At 40.3% G+C, this 20,555-nt stretch overlaps 1 protein-coding gene across 6 annotated transcripts in view; it reads left to right on the top strand.

Annotated features, from left to right (window-relative positions):
- The window catches only part of LOC127419701 (E3 ubiquitin-protein ligase UBR4-like), a 92,335-nt gene extending 74,533 nt beyond the window's left edge, over positions 1 to 17,802 (top strand). For all 6 annotated transcript variants that reach the window (XM_051661337.1, XM_051661336.1, XM_051661335.1 and 3 more), the window contains 31 exons: positions 147 to 272; positions 500 to 628; positions 726 to 1,069; positions 1,460 to 1,550; positions 1,657 to 1,741; positions 1,860 to 1,987; positions 2,105 to 2,234; positions 2,331 to 2,488; positions 2,581 to 2,690; positions 2,807 to 2,948; positions 3,042 to 3,123; positions 3,269 to 3,442; positions 3,526 to 3,647; positions 3,742 to 3,939; positions 4,427 to 4,507; positions 4,587 to 4,674; positions 4,786 to 4,913; positions 5,018 to 5,125; positions 5,236 to 5,355; positions 5,465 to 5,655; positions 5,778 to 5,951; positions 6,141 to 6,240; positions 6,346 to 6,564; positions 7,601 to 7,714; positions 12,233 to 12,375; positions 12,480 to 12,605; positions 13,070 to 13,264; positions 13,560 to 13,784; positions 15,347 to 15,437; positions 16,161 to 16,323; positions 16,587 to 17,802. In XM_051661337.1, the coding sequence (XP_051517297.1) occupies positions 147 to 272; positions 500 to 628; positions 726 to 1,069; positions 1,460 to 1,550; positions 1,657 to 1,741; positions 1,860 to 1,987; positions 2,105 to 2,234; positions 2,331 to 2,488; positions 2,581 to 2,690; positions 2,807 to 2,948; positions 3,042 to 3,123; positions 3,269 to 3,442; positions 3,526 to 3,647; positions 3,742 to 3,939; positions 4,427 to 4,507; positions 4,587 to 4,674; positions 4,786 to 4,913; positions 5,018 to 5,125; positions 5,236 to 5,355; positions 5,465 to 5,655; positions 5,778 to 5,951; positions 6,141 to 6,240; positions 6,346 to 6,564; positions 7,601 to 7,714; positions 12,233 to 12,375; positions 12,480 to 12,605; positions 13,070 to 13,264; positions 13,560 to 13,784; positions 15,347 to 15,437; positions 16,161 to 16,323; positions 16,587 to 16,651 (4,350 nt within the window). In that variant the 3' untranslated portion in view covers positions 16,652 to 17,802. The remainder of the gene's footprint in view (positions 1 to 146; positions 273 to 499; positions 629 to 725; positions 1,070 to 1,459; positions 1,551 to 1,656; positions 1,742 to 1,859; positions 1,988 to 2,104; positions 2,235 to 2,330; positions 2,489 to 2,580; positions 2,691 to 2,806; positions 2,949 to 3,041; positions 3,124 to 3,268; positions 3,443 to 3,525; positions 3,648 to 3,741; positions 3,940 to 4,426; positions 4,508 to 4,586; positions 4,675 to 4,785; positions 4,914 to 5,017; positions 5,126 to 5,235; positions 5,356 to 5,464; positions 5,656 to 5,777; positions 5,952 to 6,140; positions 6,241 to 6,345; positions 6,565 to 7,600; positions 7,715 to 12,232; positions 12,376 to 12,479; positions 12,606 to 13,069; positions 13,265 to 13,559; positions 13,785 to 15,346; positions 15,438 to 16,160; positions 16,324 to 16,586) is intronic.
- Positions 17,803 to 20,555: the final 2,753 nt, after the last annotated feature.

Here is a 20,555-nt window from a genome sequence, read left to right as displayed (position 1 = left end):
GGATTATTTAATTGGGTCTCAATTTGAAGTTCTAAAGAGCACATGGGTAACCATACACAATAATATTTTAAAAACATTAATTGTTATCATAAACACCTTCACACCATGTAAGTCCCGTTACTAAAACTTTTTTACATTGTGTTCAGGCTGTGACCAACATCAACACTCTGTTGGACAAGGCTGACCGTGTTTACCACCAGCTCATGGGCCACCGGCCACAACTAGAGAGTCTGCTGTCCAAAGTGAACGAGGCTGCACCTGAGAAACCACAGGTCAGTTACTGTCAGCTGTTGTACTGTCAGATAAAACTTTGAGATGGATCGATACCCACAAAGAGCTCTTGGATTAAGTACTTTATAAATTGATGATGAACTTTTGAAAAGTTCTGTTTAAGGCACCATTAATTTTAACAGTGGTCAGATAATCTTCAGATATGGTGTTACTGAACACACACTGCCTGTTTTGGGTGTGACATTCATGTTTTCATGGTTCTTATCAGGATGATACGGGAGCAGGAGGCGGTTTGGCCACCTCCACTGCTAGTGTCAACCGGTACATTCAACAGCTGGCTCAGGAGTACAGTGGAGACTGCAAAACTTCATTTGATGAGCTCTCCAAAATCATCCAGGTTATAGAACAGCATTTCAGTGTACAAGCACTCACTTTGATTCCCAAATATGATTTTGGTTTCTTAATCTCTGGTTTTGGTTTGATTCCTTATTCAGAAAGTGCTTGCATCTCGTAAAGAGCTGCTAGAATATGACCTGCAGCAGCGAGAAGCAGCTACCAAATCATCCCGCACATCCACCCAGCCCACCTTCACAGCCAGCCAATACCGTGCCCTGTCTGTCCTGGGCTGCGGACATAGGTCCTCAACCAAGTGCTACGGCTGTGCGTCTGCAGTCACAGGTCACTGTATAACTCTTTTGCGTGCACTGGCGACTAACACTGCCATCAGGCAGATCCTGGTACTGCAGGGTCTCATCCGAGAGCTGTTTGAGTACAACCTGCGTCGTGGCACTGGAGCCATGAGGGAGGAAGTCCGCCAGCTTGTCTGTTTACTCACCAGGTATATTTACTTATAAACAAACAAACTGAATGAGGAATCTTTGAACAGAATAGCTAATGGCAGTGTTCCCACAGCCATGGAAAACCTGGAAGTATCAGTGAATTGTAAAATAGTGCTTTCACTCTAAAATATTTTATCGGCTAAATATGAATCTTTGGTACAGTCAAACTTGCTCACAAACCATTGTGATATCTGAGTTGTGAACGAATTGTTCTTTTGAGTTGGTACTACTGGTTCCTTATCCAAAAAACCTTATCCAATTATCACATAAAAATAGAAGAGCCATGAAAAAGTCATTGGTCAAAAAGTGTGGTTTCCATATCGAGGCTTTACCCTGACCAATATCTGTATTAGTTGCATGAACTTCTTTTGTGTCAATGTGTTTTTTAGAGATCAACCAGAGGCCACTCAGCAGATGAATGACCTCATTATTGCCAAGGTGTCAGCTGCCTTGAAAGGACACTGGGCCAACCCGGATCTGGTACTTAACCACCCCTTCTTACATAGTAGCTTTAAATATTTTTAGCGAGTAGCGATATAAGAATTTGGCTGTTTAGTACTCACAGTTTTGGTCTCCTTTCATCTAGGTCAGCAGTTTGCAGTATGAGATGCTGCTTCTCACAGACTCCATTGCTAAGGAGGGAGGGTGCTGGGAGCTCAGACTCCGCTGTGGTGAGTCCTGCTGTGTATTAGTCTCAGAGTCTACACATTAATGTATCCTTTAACGACTAAGAAAATACATATTTATGAAGTTACCACAGCAATATAATCATTCTCCATTCATTTTCAGCCCTGAGTCTGTTCTTAATGGCGGTGAATATTAAGACTCCTGTGGTGGTGGAGAACATTACACTGATGTGCCTGAGGATCCTGCAGAAACTCATCAAACCCCCTGCCACAACAAGCAAGAAGAACAAGGTACTACAGACTCTATTGTATTACTGATGTACCTGTATATTTTTGTATTGTACTGAGCAATATGGATTAATGTACTGCATTTACTTAACTCACTTTCTGATATTTTGTCTTTATCAGGATGCTGCCGTTGAATCCCTGACTACAGTCAAGCCATATAACAACGAGATCCACGCACAGGCCCAGCTCTGGCTCAAAAAAGACCCCAAGGCATCTTATGAAGCCTGGAAAAAGTGCCTTCCTGCTAGATGTGAATATTCAAATTCTAATTTCCAAAGCTTTACCCATTTGTGTATAATCTCTCTCCTACTTATATTTTGGAATTGTGCACCATTATTTTTCAAAGGTCAGGAGACTGTCTCTAAGCCCTTGAACAAGGCAGATATCAGGAGGCAGTACCTGATGGAGAAGTATATATGGAAGTGGAAGCAGTTCATGAAGTCCAGAACGGAGGGGCTGTTCCCTCGCCTGCTCAAACTGGGCCACAACAACTGGCTGAGACAAGTACTTATTGCCTCTGATACTACCTCTCAGGTCTCTGAAGTATACAATCCCAAGTTTGTTTGTAATGTGCTCCTATCTGTCCCCTATCATAGGTGCTCTTCACCCCGGCCACACAGGCAGCAAGGCAGGCAGCCTGCACCATTGTTGAAGCTCTAACAACAATCCCCAGCCGCAAACAGCAAGTTTTGGACCTTCTAACAAGGTACATATTACTTGGAAAGAGACATCAGTATTGATAAGATATTTCCACATCAGACTCAAGTCAATGATTTAGGAGTCATTATCACTGGACTGAAGTTTTTGTTGTGTGTTCCGCAGTTATCTGGATGAGCTGAGCATTGCAGGAGAGTGTGCTGCCGAGTATCTGGCTCTGTATCAGAAGCTCATTAAGCCTGCTCACTGGAAGGTTTACCTGGTTGCCCGTGGTGTCCTGCCATACATCGGCAACCTCATCACCAAGGTTTGGTTAGAAACACGAGATAATATAGTATTTGGTTTGAGATGTCATTTTCATTAGCCTGCACTCAATTAATTGTGTCTTTCTCTTTTTTAGGAAATTGCTCATCTCCTTGCCCTTGAAGAGGCAACACTGAGCACAGATTTACAGCAAGGATATGCCCTCAAGAGCCTAACTGGTGAATGCATTTAAGTTTTTGTCTTCTTTGGTCTAGAATGATAAGTTAACTGCCAATAATGCTGTAAAGGAATTTCTCAGGAACTTCCTGAGCGTTTTGAAGCTTGTTTTATGGATGTGATGTAAAAGTATCTTTTCTCTCACAGGCCTGCTGTCCTCTTTTGTGGAGGTGGAGTCTATTAAGCGTCACTTTAAGAGTCGGCTGGTTGGCACAGTGCTGAATGGCTACCTGTGTCTGAGGAAGCTGGTGGTGCAGAGAACCAAACTGATCGATGAGACTCAAGACATGCTGCTGGAGATGCTGGAGGATATGACTACAGGTTCCAGCCTTCACCTTCAGAAGTCTTATTCTTGCTGTCTTATTAGAGAGAAACATGTCTCAATGCTTTCTCTTGTCTTTTAGGGACAGAGTCTGAGACCAAAGCATTCATGGCTGTGTGTATTGAAACTGCCAAACGGTATGACCTGGACGATTATCGCACCCCTGTCTTCATCTTTGAGAGGCTGTGTAGCATCATTTATCCTGTGAGTACTCCTTTTCAGTAGCTCTTTAGTAGTCATAGCTTTTGAAAAATAGCCTTTCTTCCCAAAACTCAAGCTGATTTTTCTCTCTGTGAAGGAGGAGAATGAGGTGACAGAGTTCTTTGTTACGCTGGAGAAAGACCCTCAGCAGGAGGACTTCCTGCAGGGGCGTATGCCAGGAAACCCATATAGCAGTAATGAACCAGGCATTGGCCCTCTCATGAGAGATATCAAGAACAAGATCTGCCAGGATTGTGATCTTGTGGCACTGCTGGAGGACGACAGCGGCATGGAGGTACAATATCTGAGACTCTAATGTGTTATGGGTTTGCATGTAAACCAATTTACAATGACATCTATAACATTTTTAAAGGGATAGTTCACTCAAAAATTTAAATTCTCTCATCATTTACCCACCTTCATGCCATCCCAGATGTGTATGACTTTCTTCTGCTGAACTCAAAGATAAGAGAGATCCAATCAAGTGATGCAATCACTTTGGTTGAGAAACCGATAAATATTTCAATCCTTTTTTTACTATAAATCTCCACTTTCAGAATGTGAAAATGGAGATTTATAGTAAAAAATAATGACTTAAATATTTATCTCTACTGATCTGTTTCTCACCCACACCTGTGGGGTTGTTCAGGAAAGCTATTTGAAAACAATGTTAATTTTTGCGATTCCGTTTGATGGTGCTAATGGCGCAGAAATTACACACTTCAGCTTGAAGGTTTCATTAGTAATGTCTTTTCCCCAAACATTTTGGCTTTTCTTTGCAGCTCCTTGTGAATAACAAGATTATTAGTCTGGATCTGTCAGTTGCTGAGGTCTATAAGAAAGTCTGGTGCCCCACCAATGAGGTGAGTCAAAAAAATAAAAAATCTCATTTTTTTTGTATCATCAATTATGCTTTAACCACACTGTATCTTGCAAAACAAGGGTGAGCCAATGAGGATCATCTACAGAATGAGGGGGCTTCTGGGAGATGCAACAGAGGAGTTCATTGAGTCTTTGGACTCAACTACAGGTATCTCTCTTTGTTCTATTGCTCCTATTTTTCTTAACATTATTGCAAGTCTTCTAGTTTACCTCAAATTTCTTTTTTTTTTTTACATTATTTATGTTCTTTCTCTTGCAGATGAAGAGGAGGATGATGAGGAGGTCTATAAGATGGCCGGAGTGATGGCACAGTGTGGAGGGCTGGAATGCATGCTGAACAGGCTCTCTGGAATCAAAGATTTCAAACAGGGCAGGCATCTTCTCACAGTGAGTATAGAGTTCACCCCACCCTTTCATTACATTCACATATTGAAGGTTTGGTCGTATACCACCAGAAAACTCTAATGGTTGTTTTTACCATCACTTTGAAGGTTCTTCTGAAGTTATTTAGCTACTGTGTGAAAGTGAAGATCAACAGACAGCAGCTGGTGAAACCAGAGATGAACACACTGAATGTTATGTTGGGCACACTGAATCTGGTAAGAAACATACCTTGAGGATCATCGCTAGAGCCTTTCCATGTGGAATTCAATATTTAAAGAAAATTGGTGATTGGATGTGGAAAGTGAAGTCCAATATTGTGTTTCAGGCACTGGTTGCAGAGCAGGAGAGCAAAGACAGTGGAGGAGCATCGATAGCAGAGCAGGTTCTTAGTATTATGGAGATCATCCTGGACGAGGCCAATGCTGAGACTGTGTCTGAAGACAAGGTCAGCAAGATAATTTAAGGAATGCAATTAATGTTACAACTTTATGAACTAGAAAAATGGTAAAATGAGTCTGTTGTATTCAGATCTCTCCATCGTTTTGCTCCTTCAGGGTAACCTGCTGCTGACAGGAGATAAGGACCAGCTGGTGATGCTTCTGGACCAGATCAACACGTTATTTGTGCGCTCCAATCCCAGTGTATTGCAGGGACTGTTGCGCATCATCCCCTACCTGTCCTTTGGAGAACTGGAGAAGATGCACATCCTGGTTGAGCGCTTCAAACCCTGCTGCAACTTTGACAAGTATGGAGTTTATTCATCTCAGCATGGCAAAATTTAAGTTATTACTGCAAACTCTTTGACTTCCCCCTGAAGGAATGGAGAATATTTGCAGCTTTTTACACCACTTTCTTTCTCTCATGAAGGTATGATGAGGAGCACAGTGCAGATGACAAGGTCTTCTTGGACTGCTTCTGTAAAATAGCTGCAGGAATCAAGAACAACAGCAATGGTCATCAACTTAAAGACCTCATCCTACAGAAGGGCATCACCCAGAGATCTCTAGACTACATGAAGAAACATATCCCCTGTGCTAAGAAGTATGATGTGTCTTCATACAAAGAATTTAAATGTCTAGTCCTCAAACTAGTTTTTCCCAGACCATTACCACTGATACTATAATACAATTCCATATCACTCCATCACTCTCCAGAAAAATTACTTGTATAAGCAAACTGTTTAAAGAGTGATTGCCCTGACTATAAATGTTTTTTTGTTTTGTGTTTTAGTCTGGATGCAGATGTTTGGAAGAAGTTCCTTGCTCGACCTGCCCTCCCTTTCATCCTTAGACTGCTGCGTGGTTTGGCCACCCAGCACCCCCCTACACAGGTAATGCTTTTATAACTAGCATAAGATATTTCTTAATATTTCCTCGTCCACACTGTCGTATGAACCTAACTGTCCTTTACCTTCTTCTCTATTTGTACCTGATAGATGCTAATCGGAACAGATTCAATAACCAATTTGCACAAGCTGGAGCAGGTGTCCAGTGACGAGGGTATCGGCACTTTAGCAGAGAATCTTCTGGAGGCACTTAGGGAGCATGCAGAGGTTAACCTGAAGATCGACGCTGCTCGAAGGGAAACTCGAGCAGAGAAGAAACGCATGGCCATGGCAATGAGGCAGAAAGCTCTCGGCACACTGGGAATGACAGTGAGTTGTTACTCTCAGTGTAGAAGCTTGATGTATAGACCAGTTGAAGAAAACTGCTTTGTCTACAGATCTTTAATCTTGTATCAGGGCTTTATTAAAGTATTTATAATTATGTTTATTTATATGTAAAAAATTATTTGTATCCCCCATAATGTGCCTCATACCAGAGTCCACTGTCTCTGAAGCATATTTTATTGGATAATGGTGGTTTTAATTCAATAAGCAAATTGGGTAACACTTAACAAAAAGTTTCCATTTGTTACATTTGGTAACATTAGTTAATGCATTAGGTATCATGAACAAACAATTAACAATATATTGTTTACAGCATTTATTAAACATTGTTAATGGTAGTTAATAAACAAAAAATGTCATTGTTAGTTCATGTTAGGTCATAGTGCATTTACGAATGTTAACAAACACTTTTTTTGAAAAGTTAAAGCAGATTTTGAGTTTTGATCAAAAATAGATTTTAAAAACCTTATATAGGCTTTTAATCTCTATGCCTGTTATTACATTTTAACTTAGTTTCGGCATGAAAAAAGCCATGGGACCTGGCGTGGTGTTAAATCACAAACAATAAAAAATTACGTGCATTCAGTGACTTTTGTCTTTGTGTCATCTTGGACTTACTCTGACACCTAGTGGCTTGGATGTAGCATCATTTAAAATCTATGGTTTTTAGTTTTAGATGCCATTGTAGAAATGTAGTATTCACAGTCAGCCATGATTACTTTAATCAGTGAGTGAAAGTGTCAAATAACAGGACGGTTACTGAGATTAAGCAAGTAGTATTGGGCAGGTCATGTGATTCTAACATGGCAGCCCCCATGTGCGGACCCTCTCCATGTAGAATAAAAAAAGAATTTGTGTTTTTCCAACTATGTTAGCACTTTTAACAAACAATTTAACTTAGTTTTCATTGTAGTTTTCATGAACTTTGTCTTGTATCACGTGTTTAATGACTTATTTTTCCCCAGTTTTATTATGCTGTCACTGCAAGGTCAATATTTTGATTATGTTTGCTTTCTTTCAGACCAATGAGAAGGGTCAGGTGGTGACTAAGACGTCCCTGCTTAAACAGATGGAGGAGCTCATCGAAGAACCTGGGTTGACCTGCTGTATTTGTAGAGAGGGCTACAAGTTCCAGGTATGTATTAGGGCTGTCAATTTGGCAGAGAAACTAAATAAACTTTTATTAAAATTTTCAAATAATATTCAAATTTTAAAGCAGGCTGATTTTTAAATTGACGTTATTTCTTTTGTCTACAAGAGGGCGCATTAAATACATGAACCATACAGCACCGTTATATTGTTGCAAAGAACATTCCTGGCTGTTCAACTAATGTGCATTAAAGAAATAAAACATTTTAGTCAGTCCATATATTCAAATGTTAAGTCAAAATTAAAATGAGGGGGGAAAACATTTCAGTAACAGCAAAATACCACAATGTTTTTTATTCAGTACAGTTTAATGTAGGGTAGCAATATTCCCAGATAGTAGTGGTATTCAGCTGAACTTGGTGTTGAAGCGGCTCAGATTATCAGCCCTGGCCAGGGGCTGTTCAAACAGACGGAACACAACAGAATGAAACCGAACGCGAGGATCTCGAGACACACATTTCCAAGTTGAACATCTTTGCTGATAAAGTGTTCAAAAAAACTCATTGCTTAATCTGACAAATGCTTATAACAGAGCAAGACGCAATGGCCAAGTACATCCACCTTCTGTAAGGGGCTGTTCACACCGAACAGTTTTGCAACCATCCTTTTGTTTTTCTGCGTAACCACGTGAGCTAGCTGAACTTTAGGTTACTCAAGTAAAATCAAGTATCTCACTATGGGAATTTGCCTCAGGCGTATCCGACACTGGAAGCAATGAAACCATGTCTGTCAGCTGACAGACCAATCACAGCAGTGATAAGGGAGCACCACCTCCCTATTTAAGACACCGCAACAGGTCTCTTCTTCATTCTCCGCATATCTCTTCTTCGTGCAACTGCAAGGAGGGAAGTGTGTTGAGATACCTCACTCCTGTTATCAGAGAACTGGGGTTACATGAGTAACCTAAAGTTCTCTTTCTAACATTCGTTCGGCATCTCACTATGGCATATAGCCAAATCCTGTACTGTAGATATGCTGTCCGAAGCAGACCATCAACCGACTTGTAGTGTCAACAAAATAACACACTTATGCTTTACTGAGTTATTATTGATTTGTGTATTTTATTTTTATAATTTTTTTTTACACATTGGTAGATTGACTACCTACACAAAGTACTGAATGAGCCAATGACGGCTCTGTAACATTCTGTCTTTAAAATCGGACAAAATTGTGAGGTGACGCCCAATTTGCAGCCGCACAAATGTCCTGGACTGAAATGCCCTTAAACAGCGCCCACCAGGTAGCCATGCCTCTGGTAGAGTGAGCTCTCAAGCCCTCTGGAGGTCGCAACCCCAGACTAATGTAACTTGATATAATAGCTTCCACTACCCAATGAGACCGGTGCTGTCATGATATGTGTCTGCCTTTATGAGAATCAGCCTAAGAAGCTAAATGCTGATTACTCCTCCTCAATGCCTTAGTTCTCTCCACGTACAAACGTAGAGTATGAACTGGACACAGACAATTAAGCCGCTTGTCCTCCGATGAGGAAAACATTGGCAGGTGAAAAGCCAGCAAGTCCACTGTCTTACAGCGGAGTGTGGAGTCGCTCACTTTAGACACAAAGGCTGGATTTGTTTTAAGAGACACTCGACAAATCCACTGCAAAGCACATACAAGAGTGATGTACCAACAAAGCATTGAGTTCATTTACTCACTTTGTGGTCGTCAGAGCCAGTAACAAAGCTGCCTTTAGCGAAAGGAGCTTCAGTTCCATACTTTCAACTGGCTCAAAGGGAGGGTGAGAGAGCGCGTTCAGAACCACGGACAGATCCCATTACCGAACTAGCGGTTTTGACACCCTGTTCAAATGCCGAACGCCCCTCATAAACCTGCAAACAAGCGGGTGTTAACCTATTGTACTCAATTTCCATATGACAGGCCGATATGGCAGCGAGATAAACCTTGACGGCTTGCCTTTATCCAAATGTTCCTGAAGAAAACACACAACGTCTCCCACCGAACATAAAAATGGAACAATGTGTCTGTGCACACCACTGCTCAAACACACTCCATTTCTGATCATATGCGGAGCACGTTTAGGCAGCCCTCACACTCTGAATCTGTTCAATCACCCTTGGGGGTAAGCCCATAGAGCTACTCGGTCCGGGTCGGTGTGAAATATTTCCCCCCATGCTTGTGACAGCAAGTCCCTGTGCAGCGGGAGAGGCCAAGTCTGGCCGTACAAGAGTTGCATTATTTCTGCCAGCCACAGTTTCCCAGGCCAGTACGGGGTGATCAGTATGACTGAGTGAACATATTCTCTTACTCAGAGTTGGAATGATAAAACTCACTGGGGGAAACGCGTAAAGTAGCCCATATGGCCACGGGAAAGGGCTTTTGGTTCCACCAGGGCATCCAGGAAGTCTGTCTTCTCTCTCTCTCTCTCTGACAAACCCGACAAACCCAGCCAAAGAGCCCATTCGCCCACGACGACTAGACCCATGCTGCGCCGCAGCTCTGGACGGCTCCTCTTGATGTGTGCAGGTTGAGATCCACAATGACGCAGATCTGCAACAATGCTGCGTCCAGTGCCCCGGCATCAATTTTACGCCCCATCTTCTCCATCTGCTCGGCCTGATTCGCTGTGAGGAGCGAGGTGGCATTAAGAGCCCTTACGACTAAGGATGAAGATCAATAGATTTTCTGATAAATGGAGGCAGACAATCTCTGTCAGTCCTGGCAATGAAGGGGGAGTGGAGTGGACGAAAAGGCTGCCCAACAATTGGAGTGTAGGTGATTCACCACCAATGCCTCGACCGGAGTGGGATGGACGTCCCCAGATCATCCATCCCGTGCACATCCAGCCAAGAGAATCCTTTAACAGGCACTCTGTGAGAAAACGGCTTGTCCCAAAAATGTTGCATCTCTGTGATGCATGCTGGGATGGCAGGAATTAATTGTTTTATCGGGGCAGTACGAGATGGCAGCCATTTACCGTCATACAGGTCGCTCTCTGCACCCTTGCCCACCTGCTGTGTCGGCCAGTCAATGGAGAGTTTGGCTGCCACCTGTCTACACATTTCAACCAGGTCCAGCTCTCCCTGGACAGGAGAGGGGGGACGTGCCCATCGCACTGCCCGGCCGAGAATAAGCGGGGTGAATGGCATCATCCTCATCTTCCTTGCCATCATCCTCCAAAAGGTGATCATCATCGTAATCCTCTTCCTCTTCTTTCCTGTCCCCCGCCAAAGGGGCAAATTCAAAAAGGGGAGGCAGGTCGGTGGAAACTTCGTCCATTAAATCACCCCAGCTGCGCTGTTCCTGCAGCTGGGGCGGGGGGTCTTTCTCCACTGATGGTGGAGAAAAACAAGGATACCCATTATTTGACGCCTCGACCCGCACCCTCCAAAACTCACCGTACGAACGAGGAACAGTACGGGCAACACTCGGAATTAGCGAGTGCAGCCTGCTCATGTCTGACCCTGAGATAGGTGATACAGAGCGGGTGGAAATCCTTGGATGTGGTCATAGATTCAAACGCGCACAGATGGGAGGGATCCTTTGCTCTGCCGCTCAGTGAGCTCGCAGTCGCCATTACAGAAAACTGAGCTCAAGAACACAGAGCCAGTTCACCACAATGTGCCACTCGATTCTGTGTGAATCCCCAGATCTCTCCTTAATGTGTTAAGACCAGCCGATCAGCCACACCACCATGAATTGCAGGAGAGGGTAGAAGCTATAACCGCTTTTAACTCTACTAAAAAAAATACATAAAACCACCTTGACGTGCTGGTTTATGCCCAGAGAAGCAATATCGACATGGCAGAAAAATATATTCACTTCGACAGTGAATATATTCGCAAAAGAAAAAAGCCGCGCTCTGCGACGTACCTGAACGGCTCGTCTAATGAACTGTTTAGCAACCACTCCTTGCGAGTCCTGCTGAGGATAGCTTCCAATAATCTTCACGGTGAAGAGAACGAGAAATACCTGAGATGTGTGGTGGTGTGTTATATAGGGAGGTGGGGCTCCCTTACCACTGCTGTGATTGGTCTGTCAGCTGACAGACGTGGTGTCATTGCTTCCAGTGTTGGATATGCCTGAGGCGAATTCCCATAGTGAGATACCGAACAAATGTTAGAAAGAAAACGTCTTTATTTCGCTATGTTTTTGTTTATTCAGCATCTCGTGCAGCAGCGCTGTTTTTTAGATTCTGTGTCGAATCAAAAAGAACTTTAAAAAGCATGTCAAGATACCTGCTTTCTGTTAAACTGTATTTGTTGCGCTGTGTCAAGCCTTTTTAGTGCAAGAATGCAGTCGATCTGAAGTCGTTGTCAATGCTTGGCACACATCCAAAATTAGAACGCACAGTTTTAGCATTCGAATATGCATTTGTTTTCTTAAATTCAACAAATACTCGAATTTTAATTTGACAGTCCTGGTATGTATGCTGATTGTTTGCATTTGATTTTACTGTAGGTCCCATAATCAGTTGTGCCATTGTGTTATTAATCTGACTTCATTGCTTTCTAATGTTTGCACACATTCTGCACCCCCACAGCCTACAAAAGTACTAGGCATCTATACATTTACGAAGCGTGTAGCCATTGAGGAGTCTGAGAACAAACCACGTAAACAGCAGGGCTACAGCACTGTCTCACACTTTAACATAGTCCACTATGACTGTCACCTTGCTGCTGTCAGGTGCGTGAAATCGGCATGTCTCTTTGTGAATACATTGGATTTGATCATGGAAAGTTTTATAGTCTCCGTGGTGTCTTATATTTATCTCTTTATGTCTGGATCAGGCTTGCTAGAGGGCGTGAGGAATGGGAGAGTGCCGCACTACAGAATGCCAATACAAAATGCAATGGGCTTCTACCAGTATGGGGGCCACACGTACCCGAATCTGCCTTCGCTACCTGTCTGGCAAGGTATGCCCTGCTTGCATTTGTAGTGAATGAGGACTAAGATGTGCTCCTGCACAAGTAACTGATTGTATTAGGAATAATATACAGTCAGCCGGTCATAATCACAAAACAGACCTCAACAGGGTGATCGGGACTTGAATCATCCTGAAGGAATTTATTTTGCAATAATGACCAGCTGATTGTTCAATATGCCACTTATTACATGCCTAATTACTGAATTAATAAATGGATGTTATTTGATTTTGAAATTATGTCAGAAGAAAGAGACCACAGAGTTATACGAGAGACATGAAATTAGCACAGCAATATAAATTGTTTGCCTGGGACAACAGTCAGTTATGCAGTTTAGCGGTCATTGTACAAAAATATTTGACCACAGAATGCTGCAACTGACCAATCAGAATCTAGTATTCCAGTATAAAAATATTATAAATGTAGCATTCTGGATTTTAATCCTGTTTTTACAGGCACAACACATATCTGCAGGAGTGCACAGGGCAGAGGGAACCCACATACCAGCTCAACATTCACGATACCAAGCTGCTGTTCCTACGATTTGCCATGGAGCAATCCTTCAGTGTGGACACAGGGGGAGGAGGCCGCGAGAGCAACATCCACCTCATCCCCTACATCATTCACACAGTTCTCTACGTCCTTAACACGTGCGTATCTCAGCTTTTGTTTGTTACTACTTCAGTTCTAGTAATGTTAGGACTACTTTTCTTTGAAAAGAATGATGTTCCAGGATATGTTAATTAATATCTTGCCTGGAAACATCATGCTGACTCTGCCACAACTTAACTTGGTGTCAGTGTTTAATATTTTCTTGGAATGCCCCAATTTGAGCTTTTACCTTTTGCATTGACTGGTTTGAATTACACACATTACTATTGGCCCATTCCAGTGCTGTTTGACATGTTACTGATGGATATTTTATTTTATTTGTTTTCACTTCAGAACAAGGGCAACATCACGGGAGGAGAAGAATCTTCAGAGCTTCTTGGAGCAGCCTTGTGAGAAATGGATGGAGACTTCGTATGAGGTGGACGGGCCGCACTACTTCACCATATTGGCCATGCATATCCTGCCACCTGAGCGCTGGATGGCTACACGTGTTGACTTCCTGCGCAGGCTGCTGGTCACCGCTCATGCTCGTAAGGTCTCACCAGGGGGTGCTAACAAGTAAGAGACCAATGCATGACTCTGTATGTGTGTGAATCTTTGGGTTGAAAGCTAATTGATTGATTCACGATTCATAGTTTTTTTTTTTTTTGTTTTTTTTTTTTTTTGCTAATTCAGAACAATTTTATTCAAAAACAATGAAATTCAATTGCATTAACAATGCAATTCTGTATTTCTAAAAATGCATTTATAGGATTTTTAAATTCTTCCTCAAATGTGTAAAGAAAGAACTACTTTAGATTGTTTATTGCACCAAAAGTAACATGAAAGTAAACACATTAAATACTTGTACATACAGGCTACTTGGAATACAACTAAGAGTGCAGTGTGTAAATAGAATATTTTAGAGCTGAATATAACTAGAAAAGTTTTCTATATTCCACAATAAAAAATAAAAAACTATTATTATTTGCATGACTTTTCCAGGCCTGGAAATCACAATTTTAAAATGATCTGATACATGCAGGTTTTCCATGACTGTGGGAACCCTGAATCAGTAAACTAATCCAAATATTACAACACTAAAGTAACATCATCTGACTAAATTCAATTTCTTCAAGGCCGTGTATGCAAATAAAGAGAAAAGCAATATCAGCTAGATGAATTTAACTTAAATGTTTTCTGCAAGTCCCCAAATGATACCAGTAAAATGGCACTATTTTATCTTATAGAAAATAACAGTTCCCCTGCAATGAAAGCATTTTATTTCGGTAGTGGCCGAAATGAGTTGGCAGCTGTATCAATGGTTTGCTCATGTGATAGTCAGTGGCTGCTATGAGGAGAGATCTGACTTGAGGTGCTTGAAAGCCTCAAAAAGTCTGAATGACAGTTATGGATGGAAAAGAAAGTGGGCGCAATCCTGTGAAGGGCAATAGAAGAGTGCAGCACGTGTCTATGAGGGGAGAGCTGTGAGGACGAAGCGAATTGCGATTCTTTAGATTTGTAGAATTTTATATCGATTATTGACCAACACTAACGATTCTCAATTCAAAAATCATATTTCAAAATTGATGCATATGAATCTGCAGGATTAGGAATCGATGCATCAACCCAAAAAAAACGAGTGAATCATTTCACCTTTACTCAGCACATATCAGAGCTAGAACATTTAAATGTGCTAAACATTGTGTTTGTTTAGGGTTTCTATTTTTGGTTTCGGCCAGTGTTTTTGCTTGCTCTCAAGCAGCTTATGTTGGCATTAAGCAGGATCATAGTGTGCCTTGAAGATCGATGCTTAATTTTCTAGAGGCAGTGGTTAGGCCTGGTTGTATTAGATTGCATTAGGTCTTAGTACTGCTTATTAGTAGTAGTATCGTTTGCGGCCATGTACTCTGTTGAATGATGATGATGTTTACTGTAACAATGATTTGTATTCATTTTTAATTGTATTTTTTCAGAAAAATTTGGATTATTGTGCCATTTTATTTTTTGATAATTGCGCTTTGTGAGTTAAAAGTGCAATTATAAAATATGTTTTCGAAGAATGTTTTGATTGAACAGTTTTTGATGATAATTCAATTATTTTAATGTGATTTAATTACAGATTTAATTTATCATTTCAGACTCACAGACAAAGCAGTGAAGGAGTATGCTGTTTACCGCTCACCACTTCTCTTCTGGGGTCTGGTGGATCTCATCTATGACATGTTCAGGGTATGAAAATATCCTCTCATCATCTCTCTTATTAATTTGTTGATTTAAACATTTTAGAATTTTTAGATTTGTGTTCATTATTTATAATAAGTGCATATTTTCATGAATTTGGGTTTCATGAGTTGAAATGGAAATACTTTCTAATTTGTAAAGGGGTTTACCTGTATCAACAATGAAACACAAAGATAAACAGAATAAAGGGTCTGCATATTTATTTTGGTAGCCTTTTTCCCACTTTGTTTTTCTGTTTGTGTTTTTGTTCAGAAGTCACAATACTAAATTAATTTTTTGTTTTCCGTAATTCACAAAATAATACTTAAGAATAAACATTTTCCCAGAGCAAGCTGTGCCTCTGGTAAGCAAGGTGTCACTGAGAAGTGTCTCTGTAATTTTACATTTATTCTTACAATATAAACACACACCTGTGATAGGGGATTCTTGAGCTGAATGCATGATGTTTGTTGAAAAAAAAAAAAGAAAAGAAAAACCCAGTTAGTGTTTATTCGCCTATTCTCGCTGCTACAGTGTTCAACTGTTGCTGAATGTCTGCTTTTTTTTTTAATAGACTCAACTTAATAAAGGTGTAAGAATACCACATTTGTCATGTAAGATGTAATACAACAGCATAGGAAGGAAATGTTTGCATATATTATAGAAGATCCTTTCTTGCAATGGTTTATATTATAGTTTATAAAAATCTTGTTATACATGTTCCCACTTTAGAAAGTGCCCACCAGCAACACAGAGGGAGGCTGGTCCTTCTCACTCGCAGAGTACATAAGGCACAATGATATGCCCATCTATGAGGCTTCAGAAAGGGTGTTGAGGGCCTTCCAGGATGAGCTCATGCCTGCTGAATCCTTCTCAGAGTTCCTGGATGTCGTAGGTGAGAAATGTTTACACACTTTTCTGCCATGTAGTAAACACACAGTTGGCAAATGTCAGATGATTACAACTTGTCAGATGTTCTAGGTTTAAGTACAGGAATGTTCCAGGTTCAATAAAAGTTAAGCTTAATCAACTGCATTTGCTGCACCCAGTGGTAAAATAATGGTGCTGTATATTTTTAGCTTTGATTCGTGGATATTGAAAACCCACAATCAAAGTTTTTCTCTCGTACTGACTCTGCTTTACTGTATCTTTCTCCAGGACTTCTGTCAGACATCCCAGACCCTGACAACTTCCTGCAGGACCTGTTGAACTCTGTGCCCTGATGGCACACATTTATGCATCTCACTTTTGGACTTGAGACCGCTTTGTCCAATGCAGGTGTTCCTTGCAATGAAGTCCATCTGCTACCCGGACCCAGCTATTGACTAACTCAAAAGGGACACCTTTCAATCGGGGCCCAGGCTCCCCAAACTTCTATCAGCTCACCCACACTCATTCACCTCTACTTCCGCTCCTGATCTCTGCCTTGGGTTTATTCAGTTATAACTCTCCTAAACCAGAAAGTGACGTGTAGCCTGATGAGTTAATGCACATTTATTCTAAATGATTTTGTAACACCTACTACACAGAAACACAAAATGCTGTTTTGATCCAACATGTTGCAGGTGATCTGTTTGGGAATCTTATTTCACAAACAATCTGATGGCTTTTATTTTTCCCGTTGTGAATTTTTTTTAAATATTTTTTTTTTATCTCAAGTTCTAAATTGGCTTAAAGTTACAGCTTCACTGAAATGAGAACTAATCTCATGTTCTATGTTTCTGGAAATTGTATTTTTTTGTTGTGGTGTTCTATGAGTTGATTGCAGTTTGTAAGAATGGCAAGGACTGACACTGATTGTGTGATGTGATGCAAATGTGTGAAGATTGTTTTTCTTGTGTAAATGGTAAAGAGTGAGATGAAAGCTTGTTACTTGTGTGTTACTCCCGTGAAATGGAAATACTTTCTAATTTGTAAAGGGGTTTACCTGTATCAACAATGAAACACAAAGATAAACAGAATAAAGGGTCTGCATATTTATTTTGGTAGCCTTTTTCCCATTTTGTTTTTCTGTTTGGGTTTTTTTTTTTGTTTTTTATCAGAAGTCACAATATTACATTTATTTTTTGTTTTGTCTTCCATAACCGTAATTCACAAAATAATACTCTGCAGAATAAACATTTTCCCAGAGCAAGCTGTGCCACTGAGAAGTGTCTCTGTAATTTTACAATTATTCTTACAATATAAACACACCTGTGATAGGGGATTCTTGAGCTCAATGCATGGTGTGACATTTGTTAAAAAAAACAACCACAAGAAAACAAGAAAAACCCAGTTAGTGTTTATTCGACTATTCTCGCTGCTACAATGTTCAACTGTTGCTGAATGTCTGCTTTTTTAATAGACTCAACTTAATAAAGGTGTAAGTATACCACATCTGACTCAGTTTGTCATGTAAGATGTAATACAACAGCAAAGGATGGAAATGTTTGCATATATTATAGAAGATCCTTTCTTGCAATGGTTTATATTATAGTTTATAAAAGTCCTGTTATACATATTCATGTTTTTGTGGAAAGGATTTCCAGCATCCAACCCTTTGTCAAACTTTCCAAGACTAGAAATAAGTAAACTTATGTTTTCTTACTGAAGCTTTGCATAAAAACACAAAATTTAATAAATAAATTAAATGGGAGTTTCTTAATGACAGCGCTCGATGTGAATGATACAGGAGGGTGGGGCCACATACATATGCATGCCCATCTTATATGTAAATCAAGAGGGTGCTTCTTAAAGGCACAGTAGTACCCAACGCGACTGTTGCAGGAGGGCAAAGCGGACATGTCTTCCAGTCCTCCCATTTTCACTTCTGTGGGTGGGTGTACACAGACTGGGACTAGTTGAGGACTTGTGTTTGCATAAAAATCAGGGATGTACTGGCCATCGGGAGCACCTGGATTTTTCCCAGTGGGCCTGTCAGTCGAGTAGTGGGCTGATGTGACTAAATGGTCGGATATTACGACCGATTTTTCCCACACATACAACTACAAAATTGCCCCACTCTTATTAAGCGCTGCCATTTACTCCTGCGCATGGGAAACAAAATACTCCAAAAGCGTGACAAAACGGCACTACCCAATTAAACCGCATTTTTAAATGGATTCTACATGGTCTTTCATTACAAATTCCATAATTTGTTTTTTAAAACCATAATTACATCTGGTAATGAGGAGCATGGTTTTACCTGGGATTACCATAATCTTTAAGGTAAACTAAATTTAACAGTTAAATTCTGGATACTATGCAAGAACTGTGGTAAATTGTCATGAGGGTAAGTACAAATAAGTATTTAAAGGGATAGTTCACCCAAACATGAAAATTCTCTCATCATTTACTCACCCTCATGCCATCCCAGATGTGAATGACTTTCTTCCTTCTGCTGAACACAAACAAAGATTTTTAGAAGAATATTTCAGTTCTGTAGGTTCATACAATTCAAGTGAATCTGTGAAATGCAAGTGATTTTTAAAGCTCCAAAAAGCATATAAAGGCAGCTTAATTGAAATTCATTTTCTAAAGCAATCTGATAGGTGTAGGTGAGAAACAGATCAATATTTAAGGCCTTTTTTTACTATAAATTGTCCTCCCTGACCAGTAGGTGGCAGTATGCATGAAGAATGTGAATTGCCAAAAACAAAAGAAGAAGAATGTAAAAGGCAAAGTTGGGATTGATAGTGAAAAAAGGACTTAAATATCTGTCTATTTCTCACCTAAACTTATCATATAGCTTCAGAAGACATGGATTTAACCACTGGAGTCCAGTGGTTAAAACCACTTTAACCACAGGTCACATAAACTACAACACATAGAGACTGTAACACCTAGATATCACATAGAGACTGTGTCTGTTCCCCGAACTACCAAACACAAAACTCTCACTAAATCATTTAGAAAAAAATTGATTAAGGTCAAACTTGAACAAAACAAACAAATGAAAGATAAACACCATATAAAGATAGGGGTACTAAACATTAGATCTCTTTCTACCAAAGCACTAATTGTAAATTAAATTATTACAGATCATAGTTTGGATGTGCTCTGTTTGACTGAAACCTGGCTTAAACTGGATGAATATATTAGTTTAATGAATCTACTCCCTCAGGTTATTGTTATAAACATGAGCCTCGTCTGAAGGGTCGAGGAGGAGGTGTTGCTACAATTTACAGTGAAGTTTTTGGTGTTACTCAGAGGACAGGATATAAATTTAAGTATTTTGAATTAATAACGTTTAATGTGACACCGTCAGATATAAATAAAAAAACTCTGTCGTCTTTCACCCTTGCTACAGTATATAGATCACCTGGGTATTATTCTGATTTCCTTGGTGAATTTGCACATTTTCTATCTGATCTAGTAGTTAATGTAGATAGAGCTTTAATTGTTGGTGACTTCAACATTCACATAGATAATGAAAATTACACATTGGGATTAGCATTTATCGATATTCTCAACTCTCTTCGAGTCAGACAAAATGTGACAGAACCAACTCATCGCCATAATCATACGCTAGATTTAATTCTGTCATATGGAGTTGATGTTGATACTATAGAAATTCTGCCGTGGAGTGATGACATCTCGGATCATTACCTCATCTCTTGTATGCTGCGATCAGCTAATGTTACACAATCTACACCATGTTATCATTCAGGTAGAACTATTCTTTCGATCACTAAAGATAACTTCACTAATAATCTTCGAGATCTATCTCATACACTCAGTAAACCCCAAAGCCTAGAAGAACTTGAAATAACAGAAAATATAAATACAGTCTCCTCTAGCACTCTTGATAGTGTCGACTCCCTTCGATTAAAGAAAATTAAAGAAAAAAGCCCTGCACCATGGTACAATGATTACACTCATGCTCTCAAGAGAGCTGCTCGGAAAATGGAGCGCAAGTACAAAATTAGAGGTATTTCGCGGTGCATGGAAGGATAGTGTCTGTAACTACAGACAGGCACTAAAAACTGCCAGGTCAGCATATTTTAGCAAACTCATAGAAAATAACCACAACAATCCTGTTTATTCAGTACTGTGGCTAAATTGGTTAGGAATAAAGCATCGACTGAACCAGATATTCTGTCACAGCACAATAGTAATGACTTATAAATAAAATTGGAATTATGCAAT

Source organism: Myxocyprinus asiaticus, chromosome 29, assembly GCF_019703515.2.
Source record: "Myxocyprinus asiaticus isolate MX2 ecotype Aquarium Trade chromosome 29, UBuf_Myxa_2, whole genome shotgun sequence".
NCBI lineage: Eukaryota > Metazoa > Chordata > Actinopteri > Cypriniformes > Catostomidae > Myxocyprinus > Myxocyprinus asiaticus.
The sequence above is the reverse complement of the archived record's forward strand: the minus strand, read 5'-3'. Positions and strand labels throughout refer to the sequence as shown.